The following is a 17,588-nucleotide window of genomic DNA, read 5'->3' as shown; positions in this document are numbered from 1 at the left end:
ACTGTGATGAGGTTCTGTGGAGAAAGATGAGGGTGTTTGCAGACCTTGATTATTCTAAGTGGTGTTGGTCGAGCTTGGCACTCTTGGTCTGCCTCAACGCGGCGCTGTTTGCTCGACGAATCTTCCTAAATTGAGTTGGCCGGTGGCTATACACCAATTCAGGTTTCACCGCAAATTCAGCGGAGAAACGACGTTTCCCGTAAGATTTATTGGGCGAATTTGATTGATGCGGAGGTTTACACCAACTGAGCTTTTATCTTTAAAATTGGTTTTTAGCCGCGACGCACAGACGCTCAGGATATCACGGTTCGGTGGAGCTATAGACCAAAACAATCTTTACCATTAGGCCCGCGTTTCCCCACACCAGGTGTGGGCTATGCGCGTGCGTAGAAATTAGACTTTCCACATCAGGCAAAGCATCTGCGCGTGCGCAGTGCCGAGAGCAGCGCCAACGCAGAGGTGTGACGTCAGAGAGTTGAGTTGCTCTATACTCGGATTCGATTTAAGCCTCAAGACCGCTTTCAGCGCTACCATACGATGGAAGCAATCAAGCAAAGCCAAAAGTGCATCCTGACGGATCTTGTTGTCTTTTTTTTTTTTGTGCTCTTGTTATCTTCGGCGAAAGCAATCCCACGCAGGAGTTAAGGATCCCGTGGCATTCGCAGAGCATGGTTGGTTAAGTCGGGGATAGCAGACATTTCATTGGCTCTCGCGCATCGTAGCGTGGTCTGCGTAGTCAAACCCTAAGTGATACGGGGCGCAAACCTCTGCAGCGCTTATTACCTGGGCGAAACATGCCGATTTCCTGAGTTTGGCAGGCAAACGGAGCGTTTGATGTACCGCGTAGTGGAGCTACAGCGCATGATCAGAAAGGCGGTCCAGAGCCCAGGACACAAAGATGGCAGCGTGAAAAATGCGACCTTGGAAAGGTCAATAAAAATCTCATCGAAGTAAATAAAAAAAAAAGAACATTTGGTGCCAAAGCTGGAGTTGAAGTAGGAATAGAGTTGCAGACGTCTCAAAAAATCTGAAATCTAAGATTATTTTTTTAACCCAGCAGATATTTTAAGAACTTAAAATTTTCGAGAGCGGGAGAATTCTTATGAATGAAACCAATGACAAACACTCTTGCCCATTTTGTCACGTAGAAAATCTTCGAAGCGCACGTCAAAGCATAGTCAATTTATCGACAGCACTAGAGGTGTAAGTTCTGCCACTGGTCAAAGCGACTTTAAGTTCTTATAAACTATGAAATACGTTTTACTGGAACCCATTGTTTTACGTAACGGCCTTCCAAGGAACGGCTTTCCTGGAACGCCGTTGCTTGGAAAGCCGAGGAACGAAGGAGTGGCGCCGCTTCATTTTGCATCGGTGGAACTGAAAAGTGAAATTGTTACATTTTTACTCGAACCGAAAAAGGAACCCCGCTCCTTTTGTACGTACGATAGGGTAAACTTTATTTTATTTCTAATAGAAAAATTCTAAAACTATAACAACAATGTCTGTACGAATATCAGGATGTCGTTCACGTTTTCATTACTTATCTTACGGTATATTTCTGAGAACCTCGCTTGGGAATAGTCGGATGCAGGAGAGCTGTCGGACGTCGATTATTTCTGAGAGCCCCATACTGCGGTACAAAAACCAAAACTCTTAGTCGTAGGAAAAAACACAGAAAGAAGGACGCTTAAAACTCAGCTACTTTCTTTGCTTGCATGAATCCTCATACACCATGAAATCTAAGGCCAACTTCAGCCATCACTAAACTTCCACAAAGAGACCTACAGTTACAACAAAATAATAGGCTACTAGACATTGAACGCACCCTTGTTTTCCGAACATTGCTCTATTAAAAGATGCTCAAAAATTAACCTTTAGTCCTTCTGCCCTTGTACTCACCTTCAAACTGAACGACGAATCCAGCCTTCATGAAGAAGGACTTGAACTTTTCAAGACTGACCTTCCAAAAGCCCTACCCTCTCTCTCACTTGCTCGTCTTGCGGACAACAACATCGAGAAGCAACTGTTGTTAAGTTCAAACAAGGGACTTTGTTGGATTCAAACGTGTGACCACAAACGTGAATATGATTAAAAGTTTAGATTTTTAAACTTCAATATATCAACAAATGAAACACTGCTTCCGTTTTTTGCTTTTCCTGGTGCCCTTCCATCACAGCATTTAAATTCGCATGTTCTCATTTGATAACATAGATTAAAAAGAACTTCGCTTTATCTAATTAAATATGGTAATCAGCAAAATGCAAATGTAAATGTACCGATATGTTCGATGTTTTTAACTGTAACGAGAACGAGTTACTTTTTTCACAGATGGAACTCGTAACGGGAACCCGTTCCAAACATCAGAAGGAAGAAGGAACGAGTTTTCGTTTCTTTTCTTTTTTTCTTTTCTGAGGAACCTGCACAACACTGCTGGAACCCCGTAGTCCCAGAAATAAGTCAGTCCGTCGAATTGTTTGTGCGTTTGAACGCTAAATTTAGCGTAGAATTTAGCGTCAGGTGGCATCACGGTATCACGTGTCCACACCGTGAAGTCACGTGACCAAGTCGCATAGCGTCAGATTACGCGACACCACTGCTTGACATCCTGACGTCATCTTCCCCGCTAAATTTAACGGGGGCAGGAATAAACGATGTGTTCTTCTTCAGTCCCCGAAATGACTGTCTTCTAAACATATTGAAACGATTGCTTCTTACTCCATGAATGACAGGACTTCGAAGTTACAGGTCACTAATATTTTTTTCTAAAGGCGCCAAAACTTCAAAAAAAAAAAAAATTAAACGAAAGGAATTACAAGCCCCAGGGGATCATTATACACGTTAAATAAATGACTGTCAGGTTACAGAAGACGTTGCTTTCTTGAAATGATGTCGTGTAATGCCCCACTTTCGTAACGACCAATGCTCCGAGCTTGAAAATGGCTTTCCACACGCTCTGAGAGGGAGGGAGAAGAAAGGCGAGATTTCAAAGAAGCTAGCACGCTTTTCCTGAACGCCCAACTTTGTAAAAGCCTTAAGTGCGGTAATTTCGAGAAAACGTGGCTGAAAAGTGCGTCTGAAACAATTTTTATCGATTGTGCAAGCTCTTTTTCTCGGTGGCGCTTGTCTCGGATTTTTGAGCGGGGGAAAACACTGTCTGCAAAAACTTGGATGTTAAATTTACGGGTAGTTAGAAGAACGTATAGCACGGTTACAGACACAACCGGCTCAATAGAACCAGAGGATAATTAACGTATAATTTAGCGAAGGAATATATGTTTCTTATAAATCTGAAGTATTGCTCAAACATTAGAATTATCAAGAACAAAAATCAAAAACAATGTTATGCTAAAACACAGGGTAATGTATTTTTATACGAACGCCTTTTAAAAAGGTACCCTATTTTTTTCTTGCCACTGACTGTTTAAGAAACGCAGGTCGTGTCACTTACCGCGCATTTTATATGCCGCTCCTATCAGAACGCAGAAGAACGAATCCCGAAAGAAGCAGAGACAGAATAAGTCAGTGTTTTTTTTTGTTTTTGTTTTTTTGTTTTTTTGCGTGATCAGTGGCTATACGGAGAGCAAGTCTGCTTCATGCGCAGGGGTTTCGGTGACTTGAGAACGACGCCGATCTCTAATTGGCTTTGATTGAAATGATAGTGGGCAGACCTGAATGCTTGATGTTCTCAGGTCTACCCATTACTTTTCTTTTCGATCCGCCAATAAGCGCTTTTCGTTCTGACATCATCGCCACCCTTGTGCAAGACGCAGACGAATCTGCACTCCTCATAGAACAATGGTGTCAACTGCTTTGTTTGAAATTATAAGGTGTCTGAAATGCGGAAGCTCGATATAAAGCGGGCAGTAAAACTCAGCGCCTGCACGTAGCAATTAAAACATATCGGCAAACTTATACTTCACAGATGGGGTTTAGATCATAAAATTGTAAGTCGTAGCTCATTTTTTTTGTAAAAAAGAAAGAGACAAAAACTTAGCAGGGTCATCGGTGTACGGCGACGGAGACAACTCAGTCGAGTGGCGAGGCGCGCCACTCGATTGAGTTGTCGCACGTATTGACAGATGCCGTCGGGAGCAGCGTCGAAAGGTGTGTTCGACCTGGGAAAGAAAGCAGCCGACACCAGTCACCTGGTGTCAACTAATGTCTGCTCAAATCAAAATTAAAAAAAGAGCAGGGGGGGGGGGGGGGTGACGGAAGAAAAAAAAAGAAACGAAAGGTCACATTGGAATTTATATCTCTTTCCACACCATCATAAGAGCTTTCAGCATATCCAGACATCTTTAAATATATATTGATACCAATTCATTGATCATAAAAAAATGATTCGCATAATACCGGCAACTAGTTAATGATAGTCACTAGCCCAATAAGTATTAGTTTAAAATTAATACTTTAAATAGGCACCACAAAATATAAGTAAGTCATTTTATATTGTATAACATACTACATGTAATATATTTTTTAAAGAATGAATGATGCCATGCCCAATATAATGAAAACATAAAAAAATAAAATAAAAAAAGGAACAGAAAAGTTTTTAAAAATGTAAATCACCTAATTTACTTAGATTCATCTGTCCATGCGTGTAAACGGAACGAAAAGAAACAGATCCTTGATAGATACAAATCATTCAGTTCAAACTAGGTGAGCCATGGAGTTCGGGCTGCCGTCGCGTTGCCCTGCCTCGCCCCTGGTTTACGCAATAGAGCGTGCGGGCGGGAGGTGGGGCTGGCTGGGCGCTCGCGGCATCGGCGTCCGTGGCACGGGTTGCTGGTTACCATAGCGGAAAATAGATAACACCAAAATTATGATAAGGAGGAAGAAAAATGAGAAAGAGGAAAAAAAAGAAAACAGTTTGGATCAGTAATTTATATTAAACCTAAAGTAATAAAATAAAGAAACCATCGTTCTTTAAGAAACAAAACATTATATATTTGTCTTCTTTTATATTACAGCTAAAAGAAGAAGAAACAAAAAAGCAGAAGAAGCCAGTAAAGGAACCTCGTTGTCGTCTGAACCAAGAAGCAAGATCAAGAGGCACAAAACTAAATGGACAATATTTTCAACTACGTAGTTGTTGAAAATAATCTTATACCCTAATCTTATACCCGATCAAAGCCTGCAGACAAAACATAAGCCCGGTCCCGATCTAGTAGTTTCGCTGCCTCCCTGTTTTTCTTTGTTGATTGGCTTTCTAATTAACATTTTGTTTTTGGTCACATCACACCTTATTTATTTATTTTTGATTGGCTTAAACCTGTTATACCGTTTGGTGGTGCAGTTGAAAAAAAATATATATTTTTAATCATTTTTGCTCTTACTTGGAAATTCACCAAATTCGCCGGTCACCAAGATGTGTTTAGAAATTTGTGTTTGTCCTTTGTCCCTTTTGTTCCCCTTTTCCAAAAATAATTCTTGGTATCCTTGTCCAGCTCCCTTGCACCTTAACATTTAATTGCACTATAATTATAATAACAAAACAAACGAAATTTGTTGTTTGTTGTGTTCGTCCCCTTCTGTGTTCTTGAGTCTCGGGTTTTATTACCATGAATCATCCCCAGCTCGCTTGTTTATCTAAGTATTATTGCGAAATTTGTCGCTAGTAAAAGCGGCGTGGTTATGCAACCTAGTTTTTTTTTTTTCGTTACTTCAAGTTGTGCTATCACTGTCTGCATTTATTTTTAAACCAAAGGTATATTATAAAAGAATATGTCTATTTTAACAGACCACGGTTGTTGCGAACACTCTCAATATTTCTTTCGAGGCAAGCCTAAACAAGGAGTTGGCGTCACCTATCAATACGTGCGCCCAACGCGTCCCGTCAATCGACAGGGTCGTGTTCGTTGCCGTAGAAAAGAGCGTGAAATACACCAGTGACACGTGCAGGGAGGTTAAATGATCACAGCCTGTTTTAAATAGTTTAGAAAGGAGCTGAGGCAACTTACAAACGCAAACCACGAGCTCCGAGCAAAGCAAAAGGCCCTGACAGTCGAGAGTGAGGAACTTGAGCATTTTCAAAGGACTAACAACCTGGAGTAAAACGAGAGCCCCCGGAAGATGATCCCTACGAGATCTTTTAGACGCTATACGAAATTTTGCGAGAACCTATCCTACACAACGACATCGATGTCTGCCTCGGTGTCTCCACTTCGAGAGCCACCGAATAAAACGTCATTCTACGTTTTGTTTGTCGAACAACCCAAATAACGGTTCTGGCAAAGCAAACAACAACAAAAAAACAGACTTCACACTACATTGCTTCGGTTTCCAGGAGAAAAACGCCCAGCGTACGTAAATGGGCATCTGACTAGGCAAAAAATATATATATTGGGCGCCGCTGTTGAAATTGACAGCCAAGAGAATGGTGAGAAAATTAGTGCTACCCGACGTTGCCTACACTTCTGGAGTAGAGCGACCAGGTATCGATTCAAGTTCGGACCGCCTTCAAGGTTGTCGTTCAATGATCTGGTGTTCGGTTCCTGTGAATACACGTTAAACACGATCATCATTTTTGTCGTGCTGCTATCATCTTGCAGAGCAGCTTGGTGTGGCATATAATAAACACTCCCTTCGGAGCCTTTTGTGTGCTCAACCTTCTCAGCCACCCCGTTATATGTGCACAGCCGCATAGCCTCCCTTAGCGAAAACTAATACGTTTGAAATATACCACATTCTAATTTGAGTGTATTTGAAATACAATTCAAAATTGTAAGTACACGAAAAATATACCGAAAATATAAACTTCTTTTTTTGTTACTTAGTACTAAAATATACTCCTAAAAATCATTTTAAAATACCTTTACTTAAACTACATTTGAAGTTCCCTTCATGCGTTTTGAAATATGTAAATATCAAATTAATAGGCACAAAATACGTTTCACATATATTTCTTGAAATATTTATTTAATTCATGAAAAATATACTCCAACCCTAAAAAAATGGAGCAATCAAGAATACGTGCAGAATACTCTTAAAATACCTGAAAATCGTAAATACTGTTGTGTTATACTCTAAGTACCTTTTGACTGCAATACTTTGGTAGTTTGACTTAAACTACAAAAATATTTAAAAGTTCCCCTTCTGAAGTTCACTTCAAGCAGATATGGAGTACACTGAAGCGCCTAAATACATTTGATTAGTTTGGCAATTGAATTGCGCAGCATCGCACTGATAAATCAGCCCAGTCTATGTTATTGTTTCCTTTTTTCTATCAAGAACACACCTGATCAGTTCCTTGCACACCAATCACAAACGGGGTTCGGGAACTACAACCACAACATTTGCTGATGCTGGAAAGCTTCAGCAGGTGCTGTGAACAGATACGTTTGGCGTGGTTTTGTTAGCACAATGTTAGTTCACTGAACGTGTATACTCACCATTGTACGTGATATGAATAGTGACTCTAATGCAGCGACATTAACTACCATATTAAATAGTCAACTACTAAAAAGGAAAGGCAAAACAACTACTGTAAAATATTTATTTTTCGCGGGCTCAATATTTCGCGATTTAGGTCAAAGTTGGAGTTTTGGAATAATTCGCAAATTCTAATTTTCGCGACGCGCTGGGATCGCAATATAGATTTTAATGTTTTTACATTTTGCCGGAATTGTTCACGGGACCTATTTTTCGGAATTGTAGGCGATTCGCCAACTTTGCGAGAATTAGGTCCTCACGAAAACAAAGTCGTTTACAGTATTTTAAAGTGAAGAAACTGCCTTGATTCGCTTCGACCTGAGTGGTGCTACGCAGAAAAGCAATAACATGTATTTTATGAGCCGCTTGCGTGGATATTGTTTTAGGGACTGTGCCGAATTGTTATTAGTTGTACCAATGCCTTTTAGTGAGAGATATCGTCCACGAACTTCAAAACACTGTTTCCCCCTTGACAGACTTCCGAGGAGAAGATCGAATACTTGTAACCTTAATAAGCGCAGAGGTGGTCACCGAAAAAATTATTACCTTCAATATGTAGGCTATATAGGGCTCTAGAGCAGTCAACGGGACTGTGAATGAGCTCTTGAGTGCGTCATGGTGTTTGTGTTTGTGTTCGTTTCTAATGTGGCTTTGTGAGATGTATTTAGTAGTGCCTTCAAATACCACAGGGACACCATTTGCTGACAAAAATAAAAAAAATTGTGTAACCGGTTTTTAATCCACAAATGGTATCTTGAGTGTGAAGGAATAATATTTTTGGTATATCTAAAATATTTTTTGATACATATTTATAATGTATTTTGAATACATTACGCGCGTATTTCGAATGCGGCCAAAATAATACAGAATAAATACAAAATGAATATTCGTACTAAATATATTTCAACTTCGTTTGAAGTACGGCCTCTTTTTGCTAAGGGCTGGTCATACCTTTCCATGAGGTCTAGAGTTCTGCTTAGCTTCTTTCGCAGATTTTCGAGGTGCATCCATGCAGCATCTCGGTTGCAGTCAAGGTGTATGTCTGTTTTTCTCGGAAGGCCAACCTCGTACTTCCATTCGTATTGTTGATGCTTGCTTCAAATCGTTGCATGTTGTCATTATGTTACTGATCTTCGTCCGCATCTTCGACTACTCCCACACGTTCAAGTTCCCATAACGTCCTCAGAATATAGCTCTCGTTGGTCTACAGCAGACTGGAGCACGATTACCCGGGAACAGTTGACAACAACGGAAGTCAACTATGTGGATCCATGTATTGCCCAGCCAAAGTCGGTTTCCGTTCCAGTTCGGCAGTTGCTCAGTCGTTGGATCCTCCCTGTAATACATTCGCATTTGTCTTCCGATCCAAGTAGTATCGCTTCTTTGCCGAAGTCCAGTTCGTTCATGTAGTCAACCCCAGTAAGCCGAAGTTCTTCCATTTTTAGAATAAAGTCGTCCTCAGTGCTCTGGAGTTCTTGCTCGGAGGCGTAATGTGTCTCGAGGGCGATCATCTAGTATTTCTTGCCACTGTGCTGGTTGCGCAGAATCACTTGGACTCTGCTGAACGTTCGTTTCCAAATCTTACCTTCGAACACTCCGACAGTCAGGATCCCGGTCCCAAGCAGTTCGCAACCGAGACTCCTCGATAGCTCCTCCGTGATGAAGGAGCGCAGGCTACCGTTGTCAAAAAAAAAATATATATATATATCCGCGCTTTTTTTTATTTCTGTTTTTGCTGTTCACCCACGCGGTAACCGTTTGTAAGAGTAATGTCGGCTTGTTCTTTTCGCTTACATGCAGGCTCACTGTTGCTTCATCTTTCTTTAGCTTTACGTTCAATTTGTCGTCAGATCGTCTCGGAGTATAATCTAGGTCACAAATGCTGGATGTATGTCTGCCTCGGCACTTCGCCGGCAGGCTGTACCCCGACACATCCTTGCCATGTGCCCTACTTGCGTGCACCGAAAGCATCTCTTAGCGTTCTATAGCCTGCGTTTCTTCTCAGCTACCATTATCCTTGAGTTGCACTCGGGTGTGCCATGCGCCTTTGAATTCCCGAAGAAACATTCGTGGTCGTCTACAACACCATGCACAGCCGCCGCAAAGAATATCCGTACCTTGCCGTGATTTGCAGGCCTCTTCAAGGCATCGCGCTTAATAAAATAGGGTGTAGATTTACCACCAAACGTTTTCTGACTGTTTCTTAGGTGCTTTTTCTTGGCTCTCCACCTCGATGTGCAAAAACTCGGGTAGAGTCCGAGGGATCTCAGGCGCGTGCGATTCGTGGTAGGTTCCAAGCTTTTCTCTGACACTGGTGTTCTACTTGCGTGGCGATTCCCGCATCCCCCTGCGATGTCTTACAGTGGTATCCGACGGTTATTTTTCTTGGGAGCGCTCGAAGGAGCACTGGGTAAAGCATTAAGCAGCATGATTCTCCGCTCACTCCCAGCGCCTTAAGACCAATTACACGGGCTTGAAAACTATCATACAATCTCCGCAGGATTCTGACACTGCGCTGGGGTGGAACATGTGGTATATCCATGAAGCTCTTCATGTGGTATTGGATTAGCGCTTCTTGACTCCCGAACCGCCCCTGCAGGAGATCGCTGGACTCCGCGTAGCACTCCGCTGTGGACTTCGGTCCATCGATGGCTGCCGCTTCATCCCCTGTCAGTGCCGCCTTTAGGTAGCTAAACTTGTATGTTGTCAAATCAGAGTTCCGGTGAATAGCGGCATCAAACTGGTTCCAGAAAAGTAGCCAGTTTTTAAGTTGTCGGCTAAGCGTGATCAGTTTGTAGAGCAGAAATCCGGCTCATTACTTTTATAACCGCCGAATAAAATATAAAATCGTCAAAATAATAGCAAATGCTCCAAACGCATCTTTGGGTCAACAGCCGTATTTAATAACTCAGCACTACGTAGCGCAATCAATAACTGGAACGGTCTTGCCGAAGACATTGTCAACATATATGATAAAAAAGTGTTTTGTAATGCCTTTTCCAATCCTTTTTTTCCACCATTGCACCATTCCACAACATCAAGAATTTTGCTGTTTTGTTGTTCTGATGCCTTTTTTACTTTGTCATTTTTGCGTCAACAGGCTTTCTTATTTTCGTTTTAATTGTTTGCAATCATATATTTTAAATCATGAACTTTGGGGTTTCTGGCGCACATTTTTTTTTCTTTTATTTACATGTTTTCCCTTTGCGTTTGTTTTTGTCTTCGTGCGACCCAAGTTTTATTTGTTTTTTTTCGGTGTGCGTGTGGGTGTTTCAATTGTTTTTGTTATTTTGTTCTGATTCATGCTTACACTTAATGTTCCCCCCTCCTCATGCAATGCCCTTAATTGGTCCTTCGGGGTACTGTGAATAAATAAATAAATAGGTCTGACCTTCTTTGATGTTGATGTTGCTAGTCTGTCCTCGTTTTCGTTCAACTAACTGCCACTGGTGTAATGCTGCCATTCCCAGTTGCGCCATAGCTAGTTCTAGAACTTGGTCAAGTATATGACGATCTTCTCTGCGTACTCAGCGACTTCTGCAGATTCTGCATCTCCGTCTTGTTCTCAAACCAGCAATTGGATGGCGGAGTTGGCGTTGTTGAGTTGGCATTGAGCTAGTTCAAGACGCTCGATGAGCATCTCTATCTCAGCTGCGTTCGGTCCTGGGGCACTTAACAACCCTTCCGCGTCGTTCACCAGTCGAGTTACTTTTTTCCCGATAGCGTGGCACTTTTTCTTAAGAACGTCCATTATATGTGAAGGGTGACTCACGTTCCATCTTTGAACGATCCGCAACAATGTCAATCCCGGGTTTTGGCACCACATTTTTGTTGACGTCGCTGCGGGTCGTCACAGTAATCGATTCATTCCCACACAACTAGCAATAATTTACTATATACAACACTCTGAATAAAAGATCGACATTTGAAAGCTTACAAAGTCAAAACGTTGAGTCGTTCCCGTTCGTCATCGTCGTTTCCCTTTTTCTTCTCGTTTTTGTCCCATACGGAGGTGCCGGCGCAGCTTAGCAGACTTCTTCCGTTTCTTCTTGTACTCCCTCTTGGCGTAACTTCAACAGAGGTTTATCCGACATATTTGAAGCACTCTGCTGGTGCGAGATGATCGTTTGTGCGAAGGGAAGACCTGGGCGGGGTTGGGACTCCGGGAACAAAGGCTTCGCTCCCATTGCTTTCGGACATCACAGCAGCGACTCCTTAGTTGGGAGGTGTTGTAAGTGACCCATTAAAAAGATTAGCGAGAGACCGCGAGAGTGTGCTTTCTGACGATCTAAATACATCTGTACTATCGTGGACACTGCTAGCTATAAAACGGCAGCGGCGGCCGTCCCGTACCCCCAGCGCCACATAGCAGCCGCCGTCCAAAACTCCGCGCATGCGCCGTGTGGCGGCCGTGTGGCGCTTTCTTGTCTGCAAGGCACAGAGCAGACGACGCCACTGCGCTCGCAAATTTTCGCTGAACACGGTTCAGCGAACCACCGCGCAAGAGGTGCTTACGGTTGATTCCCTGAACCCGCTGGCTAAGGATAATCATCGCCACTAAATGTAAAGTCACGGTAGATTACATCTTTTATAGGACAAACTTGCAGTTATACTCCGTTTCACTTTAGGGACGCTACGAGACGACAGGGCCAACCAAGCAGCGACAAAAGCGCAATTTTTGCACCTTATCGGGTTCCCCGGTTATGCACTCCGTGACGTTGCACCTTTCCCGCTATTTGATTGGCTCTGTCGTTTTGTAGCGTACGCTGCGCTCGGACTTGAGGTGAAACGGAGTATAACAGTCTATTTCTGTATCACACTTGCTGCGCTCATACAGGTTTGTGAACGCATATTGTTAAAGACGCATTGCGCACGTTTGCTTCTGAAAAAGCCAAAAAAAAATTAAAAAAACAACGTAGACAGCGCTATTTCCCCAATGACTTTGCAATCTGCCCCAATAAAACTCGCCGGTTTAAAATGAGTTTGAGACCAGGGGCCCTAAACTCGTCAAACACAAAGTTCGGGCCGAAGTTGACGGAGCGCACCGATTGGACAACCACGACGATGACTTTGCGCTTTTGTCGCGGACGTCCAATCAGCGCGCTCCGCGAACTTTCGGCTCCAACTTTGTGTTTGACGAGTTTAGGGCTCTAGTTCGCTATGGCGAGGGTACCAGACGAGCAGCACTGTGGCATCGCCCGCTCTGCGCCTAGCAGACGACAGAGCGAGGGTGTGCTAGCAAACGGAAAGAGCTTGTCCGCCACACGGCGTATGCGCGGAGTTTTGGACGGCGCCCGATATGTGGCGCTGGGGGCACGGGACGGCCGCCGCTGCCATGTTACAGCTAACAGTGTCCACGATAGTACATAGGTGTTAGAGTATACCGTGAGGCACCCTCCCGTCTGCTGGTGTTCCTACATGGAGTCATCCTTCGGCTCGTGGTAACGATACAAGTCAGTCTGAACCACCAGTGAAGAGTGCACCACCGAAAAAGAGGGCCCCACGACCTTCTCCGAGCTTCGTGCCTGAACCCAGAGGCCCGGACAAGCCGGCCGGCTGATGCGGCCCCAAACCAGCCCCTGGTGAGAGGCTCTCGACTATGTGAGTCCCTGTTTCGCGAGGACGTCCAACCTTATCAATAAATTGAAGGTCGCGACGCTGAACGTCCGTGGGTTTGCCTCGCGTCGCAAACAATACCAGGTTAGATAGGCTTCTCATTGACAACGAGATCGACGTCCACGCAATTCATGAGACAAACGTTCAAAGTTACGAAGAGACTGCGCGCCTGCTGGCTCCTTTCTTACATTATATTGAAGTTGGCGTAAGGCGCGCAAATGAAATATCTGGGGGGTGTATGTTGTTTTTAAAGAAATCGTTGAATGCACAAGTTGAATCTGCCATTGCCGACAGTGAAAGGCGGTTTGTTTAATGTGATTGCATTACTACCAATGTTGGGTACCGCATAATTAATATATACGCACCGAATGACTCGAATGCAAGAAAAGTGTTTTTTGAGGGCAACTGTACTTAGTTAGAATGTCACAAAATATTTTTTTTGTTGGGTGACTTCAATTTTGTATGCGATGCACGTGACCGATCCACTCAACATCTTCAACGCGATAGTAGCACAGAAGTTTTAGAAGAGATGATAACGGAGTTTATGTTACAGGATGTTGCTAATAATCAAAGGCGTACCAAAGGTGTATGGTATACGCATTTTCAGTCCTCAAGCCATGCTCGCCTTGATCGGGTGTTCGTGACTATTGAAGTTTTAACTGGCTTTGACGACTTCAATGTGTCACCAGTCTTTTTTCCGACCATGCCTTGGTCCTACACCACCTAGACTAGGAGAAGGCCTCCGCACTTCTCCCCTCCTTCTCTCTGACGTCATCGCACCTTGCCCCAGAAATTTCAAGGCTCCTAGTTAGTTAGTTAGTTAGTTAGTTGGCGGTACCTAACCCCTTTTGAGACAGGGGGGTCAGCAAAAGTTCAAATTGCCGACACAGGTAAAAGTTTTAGTTCTTGTTTTGTTTTAGCTTTTCCCACTTTTGGGACACTTTCACTGGTTGGCGATCAGACGCAGTCTCTCCCATTCAAGGAGAATGCGCTTGGTTGCTAGTGAACCGTGGGCTCCTTCCCCGAATCCCAGCATTTCGGGAATCTTCTCTTCGCTGGTCGCCCAGGGCGGTCGACAGTGGTCTAGGGCAGGGCACCACAGCAGCATTTGGAGGACGTCCTCTCTTAACTGCCCGCACAGATGACAGGCTGTGTCGGTGTCTCCGAAGAGTTGGACACGTCGGCAGCCTGTCATCAGCGCTCCTACCCGTGCCTGAAACAGTAGCGCACTTTCATGGTCCCCTCGATAGTGTGTGCAGGGAGACGGCTCAGGCTTGTGGAGCGCGTAGATGCTCTGAGGGGCTCTGCTTTTTCCTCACCGCTTGTCTCCAGGCCTCAAGTTCAATCGCGTTCACCTCCTCTGTCACAGCCTTGAGCCATCCTTTCTCCGATGTGGCCTCATGTCGCCTTGTCCCTTTGCTGTACACAGAGTCGAGCCTGGCGAAGTTGTTTGACCAGTTCGTCCTGCTGCTGCGGTATCTAACGTAGTGGAATGTCCTTTTGGCGTACGCTTCGTCTGGCATGTGCATCAGGCGCCCGAGGTATCCAAGCTTGGCCCTTGCATCCCGTTGCTTGAAAGTCGACCAGGCCATCTTTCCCGTGACGGCCAGGTCTGCAGTTGCCCCGTTTCCGCCCAGTGCCCACCTCCCGATTTCCACTTGATGGCGATCCAGTGTCTTCAGGGTGGTCTGTTGGAAGACCACTGCGTCGTTAGCATAGGTGACCGCCGGTACTGCGACACTCTTCCACAGTGCCCTCGCAAGGGTGTATGGGTTATAGGAATACTTTGCCATGTTCCACAGGTGACCTTTTCGGATGTTGGAGGTCTTTAGGGTGTTCCTCTCGTGGAGTTCCAAGTACATCGGGCCTTCTTGAAGAGTCACTCCCAGATACCTGTATTCCTTGGTATGTTCTACTTCCACCTCCTGAACTCTAAACGTGTGGTTAGGCTCGTGAACATTATAGCCCATCCACTTTGATTTTTCCTTACTGAATTTGAATCCCGCTTCATTCCCAATTCGAGTGCAGATATCGAGCATGTCTTGAAGGTGAGTTTCTTTCTCTGATAACAAAGTATATCACGAGCAAAGGCCAGTACTGGAATATAAGTTGTTTCCATGTCATTACTGGAGGTAATGGTTGTGAAAGAAACACCCTGCCCTTTGGCTTGCAGCTCCAGAATGAGATTGTTGATGTAGATGTTGAACAGGGTTAGAGAAAGGGAGCAGCCTTGGCGCAGACCCATAATCATGTTCACCTGCCCTGATAAATGTTCTCCCAAACTGTATCTGGCGTTGCATCCGGCGTACATGTTTCTGAAGAGCGATACTGTCTGAACATCCAGTGCCATCGCTTCTAACTTCGACTACATCTTCTCATGGGGCACTGCATCATAGGCCTTTTCCAAGTCAAGGTAAGCCAGATAGATTGGTGACCCATCTAGATTTTCTAGCTCTATTAGTTGTGTGACAGTGAATAAGTTGTCGCTGCCCCGCCGGTTCCTACAGAATCCATTCTGTGCCTCGCTGAAAAGGTGGGCTTTCTCACAGAGTCTCTGCAGTCTGTCTTGCAGAATTGATGCAAAAAGTTTGTAAACGTTACTTAGTATTGTTATCGGCCTGTATGAGTCTAATGATTTCTTGTCTTTATCTTTTCCTTTGTAGATTAGTTTTATTTTGGCTTGTTTCCAGGCTTCAGGAATAGCACTTTTTGCCAGCATGTTGTTTAGAAGGTACCTTAGGTGCGTCTCTGATAACTATCTCGCCTCCCGACAGATGGCGCTAGCTGCGTCACCGTCGTACGCGAACCCGGGAGGGAAGCCGTCGCCATTTTTGCGGGTTGCTGACAGCACGTGCGTTGCTTGTTTTTCTGTCATCGTACGGCCGTTCCATGTTGCAGTGCTCGTTTTCGACGAATTTATTTCGTTGACGAATGCATACTGCGACATGGGGCGGTGTTGTGTACCGAAATGTCGGGGGAATTACGACAATGGTCCCGAAGTTCGCTTGTTTTCTTTTCCGAGAGACGTTAAGCGAATAGCGGAATGGCAGCGGGCTGTCCGGCGGCGCGACGTCGACGTGGGGCTGTTGAAGGACCCCAAGGTAAGCTGTATCCAGCGTGCGCCTTCCCAATGGCCAATATGTCTCGTAATTATCCCAAGAAATACTATTTGGTGTTTTGTTTCTTTCACGCGCAGGTTTGCGAGCGTCACTTCAAACCGGATCATCTGCGTACAACGTCCACGTATACGGACTGCGATGGACGAACGATTGAAGCTCCCATGAAGTTGACGCGGCTAACTCCAGACGCCTTCCCAGCCATTTTTCCTGACTGTCCTTCGTATATCTCGGATGCGCGCAAGTCTCGAGAAGAGCCTGAAGTGAAAAGAAAGCGAACTGAAAATGAGCAACTCCAAAAAACCATTCAAGAGTCCCTAACAGCGTTTGAAGAAGAAGAAAAACAGCACAAAGTTCACAATCTCTGTGAACTGATTTCTCGTGTTAACGAGCAGCGAGATAGGAAGTTTTGGTGTACAACAGCATGTGAGACGTGCCTCATCTTCTTCGCCCACATCGAACCGGCATTGCAAGCCCCTGAGCTGCTTGTGTCTGTGGTAGTGTCACAGGATCTCTCCGTTCGCGTGTATTTTAAATGCGCTCCGTTGGTGTCGGATGATGTGTGCATTCCTGGCGATGACGTTCGTGTGCGTGAGACGTGCCTCATCTTCGCCCACATCGAACCGGCATTGCAAGCCCCTGAGCTGCTTGTGTCTGTGGTAGTGTCACAGGATCTCTCCGTTCGCGTGTATTTTAAATGCGCTCCATTGGTGTCGGATGATGTGTGCAATCCTGGCGATGAGGTTCGTGTGCGTGAGACGTGCCTCATCTTCGCCCACATCGAACCGGCATTACAAGCCCCTGAGCTGCTTGTGTCTGTGGTAGTGTCACAGGATCTCTCCGTTCACGTGCATTTTAAGTACGCTCCGTTGGTGTCGGATGATGTGTGCATTCCTGGCGAAATCCGTGACGTTCGTGTGCTGGATAACCTCCTGGACGACGTGGAGGGCTCTATTGAAAAGAAGACCCATCAACAGGAGGACAAGGTAGGAAGAATGCTTGAACTGGCTTTCTCATTGCTCGATGACATTTGTGACGATGAGTTGCATGATGATGAGAGGGCTGACGCACTGATCTTCCTGAAGGAACAGTGTTAGCTGCTAACAAAGAAGAGCGGAGGTGCGCGGTATTCTGCAGAGCTTTTAGTTTTTTGCAGCATATTGCACACAATTTCTCCGCACGCATACAAGTTTTTTCGACACAGCAACAAGCTTGTCTTGCCACATCGCACAACCATCAAGCGAGTTTGTGCTGCTCTTGATGTTAGCCCATAGCAGGGACAATGCGAAGAAGGTTTTCTCAGGTACATTAAGCGCAGGGCAAGCATTCTAAAGCCTCGTGAAAAAAACGTGACGCTCATGCTTGATGAGATACGCCTTCAGCAGTTCTTCAGTCACCATCCAGATACGGTACTAAAGAACA

The 17,588-nt window shown here is 44.7% G+C and overlaps 1 protein-coding gene and 1 pseudogene across 1 annotated transcript; one reads left to right on the top strand and one right to left on the bottom strand.

The window, feature by feature from the left end:
- Positions 1 to 13,993: 13,993 nt before the first annotated feature.
- On the bottom strand, positions 13,994 to 15,400 carry LOC120846916 (annotated as a pseudogene).
- Positions 15,401 to 15,995: 595 nt separating this feature from the next.
- LOC121833119 lies at positions 15,996 to 17,263 on the top strand. Its single transcript, XM_042286217.1, has 2 exons — positions 15,996 to 16,151; positions 16,247 to 17,263. The coding sequence occupies exons 1-2, from the start codon at positions 15,996 to 15,998 to the stop codon at positions 17,261 to 17,263; spliced, it is 1,173 nt and encodes a 390-aa protein (XP_042142151.1).
- The last annotated feature ends 325 nt before the right edge of the window (positions 17,264 to 17,588 follow it).

Source organism: Ixodes scapularis, unplaced genomic scaffold (genome assembly GCF_016920785.2).
Source record: "Ixodes scapularis isolate PalLabHiFi unplaced genomic scaffold, ASM1692078v2 PGA_scaffold7__128_contigs__length_106722199, whole genome shotgun sequence".
In the NCBI taxonomy this organism is placed as follows: domain Eukaryota; kingdom Metazoa; phylum Arthropoda; class Arachnida; order Ixodida; family Ixodidae; genus Ixodes; species Ixodes scapularis.
The sequence above is the reverse complement of the archived record's forward strand: the minus strand, read 5'-3'. Positions and strand labels throughout refer to the sequence as shown.

Bases quoted from the DNA above. Each gene is read 5' to 3' on its own strand.
- LOC121833119 (XM_042286217.1), top strand. From the start codon at position 15,996: ATGGGGCGGTGTTGTGTACCGAAATGTCGGGGGAATTACGACAATGGT. The intron at 16,152-16,246 runs GTAAGCTGTATC...TTTCACGCGCAG, and splicing joins GGCTGTTGAAGGACCCCAAG to GTTTGCGAGCGTCACTTCAA.